Raw genomic sequence first — 11,653 nt, forward strand, 5'->3', positions numbered from 1 at the left:
ATACAGATTGGGCTAGGGATGTAGCTCAGTGGCATAAGTGCCTGTCTGGCATGGACAAGGTCCCAAGTTTGTTCCCCAGTACCGCAAACAAAACAAAACAAAACAAAAAGCCTCATGTAGCAAAAAATAACTATTTTGCTAGATCTACAGAGAAAATGTAGTATAATTTAATAATGGCTTTCCTTCTTCTTTCACTAGCAGCATGAATGCTCTTAAAATTAAAAATTGGGATTCGGAACATAGTTGAGCAGCAGAGTGTTTGGGAAGCATGTGTGAGGCCCTGGAGCTGATACCCAGCACCACCAAATGAAAACAATGGAGCAGAATGGAGAAGGTCCATTTGGCATTAGCGCACAGTATTTGGGAATACCTGAGGCTGGATCCTCATAAGCAGAGGGATTTGCTTGGCCTGGTAGTGCTGGTGGCTGAGGCCTAAACAGCACAGCATGGCACCAGCATCGTGGGGAGGCTCCTCCCCTCACACCATGGTAAAGAAACAGAACCAGTCATGTGCAGAAGGGGGAATCACATGCAGGCCTCACTTTGTAACAGTCCACTCTCTGGTGAACCACTAATCCTGCAGATCAGCACTAATCTTTTCCCAAGGGACTTCCCAAGACCTAATTACCTTGCCTGGGACCCGTCCCCCTTAAAGGTCCCACCATATCCACACTTGGGACCGAGATTCTATGAAACTTTGGGAGACACATTCGAAACCATAGCCAAACTATAGCAAGTGAGAATTAAATCCTCATGAAAATAATGAAACAGACTACACTTAACTGACAGAGAGAGGTTAAGCCTCCAGCCCAGCCCAGGGAACTGAAACAACTTTCAGAAGTGATCATGAAAGTCTTGGAGGGGAGAAAAGCCTTGGATGATTTCAGTCATTTTGTTTCTTGCTTATAGATTTTTAATGCTGCTCCTATCTCTAGGTGGACGTGTGGATAGTTGAACCTCAGGGAATGAGATTCCTTCATGTCCTGGACACATTTGAAGGCCATTTTGATGGAGTTCCTGTGATATCTAAAGGACCCCAGAAGGTACCATAAACACTGCATGTTTCCGGCCCCCGAAGCAGCTATATGCATCTATGCTCTGGAGAATAAAAACAAGGTCTGATGTTAGACCAAACTTACTATATAAGGACCAGTGGTCCCCAGTAGGAGTCTAGGATCTTTTTTAAAAAAAATTTTTTTTAAATATTTTATTTATTTGGTACGGGGACTTGCTACGCAGCTTGCACTTGTAGTGATCCTCCTGTCTTAGCCTCCCCAGCATGGTGATTACAGGTGTGAGACACCATACCAGGTTTCCATGGCCAGTATGGTGTGACCGGTTTCTAGGGCCAGCATGGCATGCGGTATCGGGGATCAAACCTGAGTCTTTGTGCATGTCAGGCAGGCACTTAAATATCTGAGCTATCTCCCTAGAGTCCAGGATCTTTTATCAAAGATATGAAACAATGCTCTCAATTGCTCTCATTCCCTTTGACCAATGACTGTCCCTTTTGAAACCTCATTTCTCCCTACTCATCTACTTGACATTAGCTAAAGACAACTTCCATATGATACATAATGCCTTTTCATGAATCACAGAAAGCATTATTCAGGGGAGCGGGGAGATAGCTCAGTAGAATAAGTACTTGCCTGGCAAAAAAGAAAGAAAGCGTTATTCAGCTGAATTCCTTCTGCCTCAATGGGCAATGATAAGAAACTATAAATAAGTCAAACTTGTCTAAGAACCTTCACAAACCTTTCCCAGAGCTGATAGTCATCCCTTCCTTGAGGCACAGGTAAGATTCTTTGAATTACTTTTGGAAGGGCTGAAAGTGTGGTAATCACTTCCCTTCAAAGCTCTGGCTCTTCCTCTTCCACCAGTAACAGTTTTAGTGACGCCACTGATGTGGGGCACAGAGGCCCCTGGGAAGCACATTCTCTCCTGTGCATACTACTCGGGTGTAGCCACCAAGCCCTGCTCCAGCAGGGGCTCGAGCAGAGGACAGGTTCTGGTGTTCTTGTTCCTTCCAGGCACATGTGTCCTTCCGGCCCACAGTAGCACAGCAAAGAAAATGTTCCAACTGCTCTGAGACTGCAGTGGACGGAGAACTGGTGGTGGTGTACGACGTGAACAGAGAAGCGAAAGCTGGTGAGCTTGAGGTCAGTATAGGCCGTCTCTGGTAGAACAGACCGGCCAAACCCAAGGAAACTCTTATTGAAGCATCTCCCTGATCTATGGGTAGTTTGTAGCTACCAAGGCAAGTGTCAAAGCTGCAGAGCAGAAACTAAAATCCTACTTCTTTAACAAGCCATACATTATCTTTTGTGTCATAAAAACCAAATAAAGATTCATTGGGTCTTCTGTTAGTCAGAGTTCCGTCACTATACCAAAATATCTGAGATAGTTAACTCATAAAGAGGCAAGGTTTGTTTGGGCCCAACATTTCAGAGGTTCATGACCAGGTGGGCTGATTGCTTTAGCCCTCTGGGTGAAGCACAAGATGGCAACAGAGGGGAGTGGAGAAGGAAGCAAACTGATTGTCTCACGGACAGGATGAAAAGAAGAGCAAGCGGCTAGAAACTCCCCCTCCCCCTCAAGGTTGCACTCCCAACACCAAGGACCTTCCATGAGGTCCCTCCTGCTGCAGGTCCATGGCACCTCCCAGCAGCACCACACTAAGGAATGGGGTTTAATACACAGGCTTTCAGGGACTCCACCCAAGTCCAGGCCTTAGAAGTCTGTGGTCTTGTCCCAGAAGAGAACCTCCTGTTGCAGCAGCAATACAAACACTGAACAGTTAACTATCCAAGATTAGCAGGCAGATTTATCGAACATCGGTGGGCACTGACCTCAAAAAAAATGTCAGGCCCTAAAGGACCAGGGAGGGAAGTTTTAGGGGGCTGCAAAGGGGAAGTAGAGAGGTAGAATGGCTTGTCAGTTGGGAATTTGCTTGTACAGTGTGCATCGTAGTAACCAGCCATTTCTGGGAAACAGAAGTAATAGAAACTGCAACAGGAACTGAAGGAAACTGGAGATGACCTGGGCAACTAACAGATACTGAAACATACCGGCCAGGGGTGCACATTTTCTGCTACACTATGTAGAACTACAGACATTATAAATTGGGCTTTCTGAGCAATGTTGGAAGGCCCTTTGTAATCAGATGATCAAAGAAAAACAGGTGATTTGGCAAGGAAGCAAGCACACAAAACCCAGAGGAAGAGCAGAGCTAGTGGTGAGCCGGAATTCATGTTTATTGTGAGAGTCCTTCCAGATTTTCCCTTCTGCCTTTGCCACATCTAAAATATGTCTCCATTCTCCTGTACTGAGGTGGGAAGCCCTAGAATATATCAGAAAACCTGTGAGGCCTTCCAGGGACAGAGGGTGGAGATATGTATTGGAGGCCACCGCCATATACACAGCATCTAGGACCATAATGTCTGGACAGACTGAAGGGCAGGGAAGGGCAATTGGGCAGCCAGTCATGTGGAGACAAGATACTGAGCAGAAATCTAGCTGGATGGCCTCCTGCTAACTTTGACGGGGACAAAAGTTAAATTTCCTGAAGTGACACAGAAATGTCCTTTGTGCACTGTCTGGTTTAGTTTCCATCAAATGTCTTCAATGCTTGAATTCTATGGCCCCATGTTGCTGTTACTCCAGCAGCCCCAAGTGTGCCCTATTCTTTTGTCTCTTTTTGGAATTCTCTCCATTTTTCCATCCCAACTGAACACAGTTCCCACAATGGCAGGCTAACTCAGGCACACATTACCTCTATGTCCTTGGGGAAGATTCCCTCATCTGAGGTAGGGGCTCCTCCATTACACTCTCTTTGCCTTCTGATTCATGGCACTAGGCATGTGTGCTTCCACTACAGGGCTTGTCTGTGTCCTTCACTGTCCACAAGTATCATAAGAGCAGGGACCTAGCCCACTTCTGCCTGGGTTAGTAGGGTAGAAACAGTGGCTTGAGATAAAGACTACATGAAGCACAGTGTCATGAAGTGGGTGGAAACTTTGCTGGGAAAGCTTAGAACCTCACCTCAGCAGAACAAGGCAAAGCAGCAGAAGGGAGAGGTGGTCCTGCACCTAGCTTCTACCTCTCACGTCGATGAGGGCCCCGCTTCCATCTTCCATCCCCAGCTTCTCCTCTTCTTGCCCCCAGCTCCCATTCCCAACCTTCTAGATTTTGGCCATTAATCTAACTCACATATCTAATCTATTTTCAGGTGTTCAATGGATATTTTGTCCACTTCTTTGCTCCTGAGAACCTGGACCCCATTCCTAAAAATATCCTTTTCGTCATTGACGTTAGTGGCTCCATGTGGGGAATTAAAATGAAACAAGTAAGTGCAGCCTTATGGGAAATGGTAGCTGGGTCCTTCCTTCTGCTTTTTTTAAGAAAAAATTTATTTTTTAAAGAGACTATATAGTGGCCAGGGAGATAATTAGGAGCCGGGGAGATAGCTCAATAGAATAAGAGCTTGCCTGGCAAGTGCAAGGGCCTGAGTTCAATCCCCGGTTCCACCCCCCCCAAAAAGAGAGAGAGAGAGAGAGAGAAAGAGAGACTATAGGACCAGCCAAATAGCTTAGTGGATTAAAGTACCTGCAAGCAGTTGCAGGGCCAGGGGTTCGATCTCTGGGCCTGCTGTGTCAGCTCCCCCCACCCGGAGCACACTGCCTGAGACAACTGAGACTGGGCGTGGTGGTTCGCGCCTATAATCCCAGCACTTGGGACGCTGTAAACAGGAGAATCACTATGAGTTCAACCTAGTAGTGAGATCCTGCATACCTTGTAGACCTTTCCTAAAATACAATAAAAATAATAATCACGATAATAAAAAGACTATAAAATAGTATTAAAACAGAAAAATTATAAGTGATACAGAATTTCACTTAACAAAGTAATATGAATTTCATAGTATTTGTTGTAATGCAGTGTTGTCTTCCAACCAGTTATTCATATTACCAGATATATGCATGCAAAATAGGAAAAAGAGAGAAACAAAGAAATATATACATAAGAAATTAAGAATAGTAAAAGGAGAAATAATTAAAAAAGGAGACAAAACAAATTAAGCATTGTCTGCTCCTTTCCATAGACCAGCAGAAATACACACTACAGCTGTCCCAACCATCCTGCTTACATACGTACATATATCACTTAACCCCACTCCCTCTCCAGTCCTTCTCCTCAACTCCGTAACTCTTTCTTTTTGAATAAGTTCATCCCCTTTTCCCAGTATCGTACCATTCAGATACCATTTTCTCTTTCAGGTTCTCACAATAAGAAGACAATGCAATGTTTGCACACATGGGTCTGAGTTATTTCACTTTAGAGTACATTCTCTAGTTGCATCCACTTACTGACAAAGTCTCAAATGTATCCTGTTTTGTAGCTAAATAGTAATCCATTATGTAAAAATACCACATCTTCTTTACCCATTCCTCACTTGATGGGCATCTGGGTTGTTTCCACAACTTAGCTATGACAAATTGTCCTGCTATAAACGTGGGTGCACATATGTTGCTGTGGTATGAGGTTTTCAGTTCTTCTGGAAAAATACACAGGAGGGGAAGATCTAGCTTGAATGGGATCTCCAGTCCTAGCTTTTAAAGTATTCTCAACACTGATTTCCATAGTGGTTGTGCCAGTCTGCACTCCTACCAACAGTGGATTTTTTTTTTTTAATTTTAGGGAAGGGTCTACAGGGTGTTTGGGGTCTCACTATTAGATTGGACTCATAGTGATCCTCCTGTTTACAGTCTTCCAAGAGCTGGGATTACAGGAACACACCACCATGCCCAGTCTCTAAGTTCAATCAGTTCATTTCTCTCTCTCTCTCTCTTTTTTTTTTTCTTTTTGGTGGAACCAGGAATTGAACTCAGGCCCTTGCGCTTGCCAGGGAAGTGCTTATTCTAATGAGTTATCTCCCCAGCCCCGAGAGAGAGAGAAAGAGAGAGAGAGAGAGAGAGAGAGAGAGAGAGAGAGAGAGAGAGAGAGAGAGAGAGCCACCAACAATGGAAAAAGGTTTTTTTTTTCTCCACAGCCCCTCCAGCATTTGTTATTGGCTGACTTCTTCCTCTTCCTCTTCCTCTTCCTCTTCCTCTTCCTCTTCCTCTTCTTCTTCTTCTCCTCCTCCTCCTCCTCCTCCTCCTTCTCCTCCTTCTCCTTCTCCTCCTTCTCCTTCTCCTCCTTCTTCTATTTAGTACAGAATCTACAGGGACTTAATACACAGATCAGACTCAGTGATCCTCTTGTTTTCAGCCTCCCAAGTGCTGAGATTACAGGTATGCAATACCACACCCAGTCTCAGTTGCCGTCTCAGCATGCCCCAGGGGCAGAGCCAGCACAGCATACTGGTGATTGAACCCCAGTTCCTGTGTCTGCCTAATTAGTTGTTTTAATCCACTGAGCAATCCACTGGCCCTTGGCTGACTTCTTGATGTTTGTAAATTTTTTCTGGGGTGAGATGATATCTTGTTAATTTGCATCTCTCAAATGACCAATGATGTTCAACATTTTTTCATATATTTACTTGGCATTTGTATTTCTTCATCTGACAAGTGTGTATTTATCTCAGATGCCCATTTTTGGATTGGGTCTTTGAATTTGGGGGCTTCATTTTTTTAAATTCTTTATATGTTCTTGATAGAAGGCCTTTACCAGAGGGACAGTCACCTATAATTTTTTCCTAATACATTGATTTTCTTTTTACTCTGTTGGAGATTTTCTTCGAAGTGCAGAAGCTTGCCAAAAAGATGAGATCCCAATTGTTGATTTTTTGAAGTATTTCTTGTGCACTTTGGTTTTTGTTCATGAACTCTCTACCTACCCATATGTCTTTAACATTTCTACCTACATTTTCCTCCAGAAGATTTAGCATTTCTGTTTTTATATTTAAATCTTTGATCCATTTTGACTGTAGTTTAGTGCAAGGGGATAGACACGCATCTACTTTTAGCCTTCAGCATGTGGAAAGCCAGTTTTTCCAGCACCACTCATTAAAGAGGCTATCTTTCTTCCAGTGAACATGTTTGGCTCCTTTATCAAAGATAAAGTGACTGAGTGTGTTTGCAGTTGTGTGTGTATCTTTAATCTGTTCCATTGATCCACAGATCTGTCTTTATAGTATAATTTCAGGTCAGGGATTGTGATACTTCCTACCTTTGCTTTGTTTCCCAGGATTGCTCTTGATATTGTAGGTCTCTTTTGATTCCAAATAAATTTGAGGAAAGTTTTCTCTAGCTCTGTGAAGTATACTAATGGTATTTTAATCAGGATTGCATTGAATCTGTATAACAATTTTGGGAGTATGGCCATTTTCACAATGTTGGTTCTTCCTATCCAGGAGCATGGGGTATCTTTCCATTTTCTCAAATCCTCTTCAATCTCTTTTCTCAGAGTACCATAATTTTCACTGTATAAATCTTTTACTTCCTTAGTGAGATTGATTCCTAAGTATTTCATTTTTTGGATGTTATTATGAAAGGTCTGGTTTCCCTAATTTCTCTCTCAGTGTGTTCACTGTTTGTGTACAAAAATGCTACTGATTTTTGGGTGTTAACTTTGTATCCTGCTACATTACTGAATTTGGTAATTAAATCTACAAGACTCCTGATGAAGTTTTTGGGGTCCTGTATGTAGAGTATCATGTCATCTGCAAATAATGATAATTTTACTTCTTCTTTTGCAATCCTTATTCCTTTTATTTATTTCTTGTCTCTAATTTCTCTGGCTAATGTTTCCAGAACTATATTGAATAGGAGTGGAAAGAGTGAATGCCCTTGTCTGGATCCTGGTTTTTAAAGTGAAGGCCTTCAGTTTTTGCCCATTTAGTATGATGTTGGCTGTTGGTTTCTCATAGATTTTTTTTTCGGGGTTGAGATCTAGATTATCTATTCCAATTCTTTGTTGTGTTTTTATCATGAATGAGTGTTTGACGTTATCAAAAGCTTTTAGTGTATCTACTGAGGTGATTATGTGATTTTTGTTCTTGGCTCTATTGATGTGATGTATTACATTTATGGATTTGCATATGTTGAACCATTCCTGAATTCCTGGGATGAATCCTACTTGGTCATGACATATAATCTTCTTGATGGTTGGCTGCATTCTGTTTGCTAGTATTTTATTGAGGATTTTTCCATCTATGTTCATGAGAGAGATTGGCTTGTCATTCTATTTTTTTAGTGGGATCTTTCTCTGGTTTTGGAATCAGTAATACTTGCTTCCAGGAATGAGTTTGGGAGAAATGCTTTCCTTTCAATTTCATTGAAGAGTTTAAGAAAAATTGACATTAAATCTTCTTTAAATTTCTGGTATAATTCTGCTGTGAATCCATCAAGACCTGGGCTTTTCTTTGTCAGTAGGCTTTTTATTACATTTTCAATTTTGTTTCCTATCATTGGGATATTCAGAGTTTGTATATCTTCTTGGCTCAGCTTTGGCATTTCATATATATCTAGGAAACTATTTCCTCTGTGTTTTCCATTCTGTGAGAGTAAAGATTTTGGAAGTAGGTATTGATGATCTTCTGAATTTTTGTAGGGTCTGTAGTGTCCTCACCCTTTTTATTCCTTATTGCATGTATTTGGGTTTTTTTCTTTCCTTCTTTTGATTACGTTGGCTAGGGGTTTATCAATTTTATTTATTCTTTCAATAAACTAACTTTGATTCATTTATTATTGTTTTCTTCATCTCCATTGCATTTGTGCTCTACTCTTTGTAATTTCCTGCCTTCTTCGGGCTTTGGGTTTGACTTGCCCTTCTTTTTCTAGTAGCTTGACATGCAGCATAAGATCATTTATTTGAGCTTGTTCTGTTTTCCTAATGTGTGAATATTTTTAATTTCTTCTTTAATTTCATATGTGACTCACTGGTTGCTTAGGAAGTTGTTATTTAATTTCCATATATTTATGGTGTTTGATAGTTTATTTTGTCGACAATTTCCAGTTCCATTGCACTCTGGTCAGAAGGTATGCATGGGATAATTTCAATTTCTTTGCATTTACTTAGGAGTGCTCTGTGTGCTAGAATATGGTCTATTTTGGAGAATGTCTCATGTGCAGCTGAGAAGAAGGTGTATTCTGTTGTCACTGGATGAAACACTCTGTAAAGGTCTACCAAGTCGATTTCTTTGTAAGTTTAGTTTAGTTGTTATTTCTTTGCTGATTTTTTGCCTAGAAGATTTATCTCTTTGTGACAGTGGTGTGTTAAAGTCCCCCATTACAATTGTATTATTGCTTATTTGATTTTTTCATGTCTGTTAAAATTTGTCTTATGTAGGTGGGTACTCCTACATTAGGTGCATATATATTTATAATTGTTATTTGTTCCTCCTGCAGTTTTTCCTTAATAAGTGTGTAATGACCTTTATCTCTTTGAAATTTTGGTTTGAAGTTGACATTGTGAGCAACCAGAATAGCTATCCCTGCTTTTTTTTTCTCATTTCCTGTGACATGGAGAATTGTTTTCCATCCTTTGACTTTTAGCTTGTGAATTTCCTTTTGACTTACATGTCTTTCTTGTATGCAGCATATTGTTGGATTTTGTTTCTTAATCCACTTTGCTAGTCTGTTTCTTTTGATTAGTGATTTGAGGTCATTTACATTGATGGTTATAACTGATATGTATTGGTTTATCTTTGTCATGTTACTTTTCTGCTATAGATTCCACACTTTTTCTTTCTTTTTAATTACTTTTTCTGTTTGGTGGTTCCTTTCTGTTGCTCTTGAAACTGTAGTAACATCTGTCTCTTTCAAAAATATCTGTCAGTACTCTTTGTAGGGTTAGTTTTGTGGTTATGAAATTTCTTCAGTTGTTCTTTGTCATGGAAGGATCTTATCTCGCCATTGAATTTAATAGATAGTTTTGCAAGGTGCATCACTCTGGATTGGCAGTTATTTTCTTTTAGGACCTGAATATTTCACTCCAAGTTTTTCTTGATTTGATGGTTTGTGTTGAGAAATCTGCTATGATTCTTATGGGCTTTCCATAGTCAGTGATCTGTTTCTTTTCTCTAGCAGATTTTAATATTCTATTCTTTTGCTTAATTTCTGATATCTTGATTATTACATATCTAGGTGTAGATTCATTTTGATTATGGCTTTTCGGAGTTCTATACGCCTCACTTAACTGTGTGTCAGTTTCTTTTCTTATGTTTGGAAAATTTTCTGCTAGTACTTCTGCAAATAGTCTTTTTATGTCATTTATTCTGTCTCCTGCTGCTTCGTTGACACCAATTATTCTTATGCTATTTTTCTTTGCATCATCTTGTAGCTGCTGAAGGGTTATTTCTTGCTTCCTTGTTAATTTTAAGAGATCTTTCCTTTCATGTTCATTAGCTGTACCACTGTCTTCAAGGACGGAAAGGCTGTCTTTGGTTTCACTCAAGCAGTTTTGCTAGCTTTCAAAGCAGTTCCTAATTTCCCTGATATCTGTTTGAATCTATTTCTTGTATTATAATTATTTCCTGCATTCTTTATTCAGTGTTTCCATCATTTTTCTATTCTCCTCTATTTTTTTATGTATATCTTCTCTATTTGTACTGAGCAATGCTTTAACTATTGTTGTCATTTCTTTTTTGACTTGAGAGATTATTTCTGATCTTGTTTGTTCTATAGCCTGATGGACTTATTTCTTTACTTCAGTTGCTATTATATCAGAAATTTCAGGTGTGTGATTTCCAAGTTCTTGTATGTCTTTGTCTCCTGGATTTGTTCTAGTGGACTGAAGGATTTAGATTGCCTTTTTTCCCATGTTTTGGTATCTTTGAAGCTCCCAGTAATCACCTAGACTTAATATAGTGGGAGAGTGATGAAGTGTGCATCCATAAGGTTTGTGCTACAGTGGGGAGAAGGATAGGGACCACCAAGGCTCTCACTACTAGTGGGGGTTACTGGTCAATACTCAACAAAGCTTCAGGGTAGGAGTTGGGTGTTGGGTGTATTCACCAGGATCCCATGGGCCACCCAGATTCCTCTTAAGTTCTTATAAGGTTGGACCAGTGCCAGCACAAGCTGCACACCTGTGGGCTGGGGGCCAAGGGACGCAGCTCTCCAGAGTCCCACAAGCCACTCAGAGTCCTCCTAAGTTCTTAAATTGGACCTACACCAGCAGAAGCTCTTCACCTGCACACTGGGGGCTAAGGACAGAGCTTACCACAGTCTTGCAGGCCAGCCAGAGTCCTCCACAGTTCTTCCTTCCTTCTTCTTTGAGACTCTCTTAATGCAATAATCCATTGCTGTTGCCCTCTTGGATAAAGCTCAAAAAGTGTGATTACTGCTTGAGGGTAAAAACTCTTGCAAAGCTTTGAGATTAGCATTGGCTCTCTGGACATATGACCCATTTATTTTTCCTTATAAATTTTTCTTCCTTCTCAACTCCCTGTTGCCTGGCTCCTTTTCCCTTTCTTCCTCCCTTTTCTTTTTTCTTTTTTTTTTTTTTTCCTTTTTTCTTTTTTTTGGATCACATTTATTTTTTTTCATTTTAAATCATCACTGAATATCTTTTAATTATACACAGAAGTACACATGTAGGCTCTGAAATGTAGTCCATTATAAACAAGTCATCTGAATTATACTAAATATGATATAATTTAAATTACATAACATTGGGAAATGGTGAGACAGTAAAATCTAGGACTATTCTT

General features: G+C 40.5%; 1 protein-coding gene across 1 annotated transcript in view; it reads left to right on the forward strand.

The window, feature by feature from the left end:
• Itih2 (inter-alpha-trypsin inhibitor heavy chain 2) overlaps positions 1 to 11,653 on the forward strand; it is a 61,392-nt gene that overhangs the window by 21,334 nt on the left and 28,405 nt on the right. Inside the window, exons 7-9 of the mRNA XM_004635292.3 lie at positions 936 to 1,043; positions 2,031 to 2,159; positions 4,229 to 4,345. Coding sequence (XP_004635349.1) covers positions 936 to 1,043; positions 2,031 to 2,159; positions 4,229 to 4,345 — 354 coding nt within the window. The remainder of the gene's footprint in view (positions 1 to 935; positions 1,044 to 2,030; positions 2,160 to 4,228; positions 4,346 to 11,653) is intronic.

This window comes from Octodon degus, unplaced genomic scaffold (assembly GCF_000260255.1).
Source record: "Octodon degus isolate 3935 unplaced genomic scaffold, OctDeg1.0 scaffold00071, whole genome shotgun sequence".
Lineage (NCBI taxonomy): Eukaryota > Metazoa > Chordata > Mammalia > Rodentia > Octodontidae > Octodon > Octodon degus.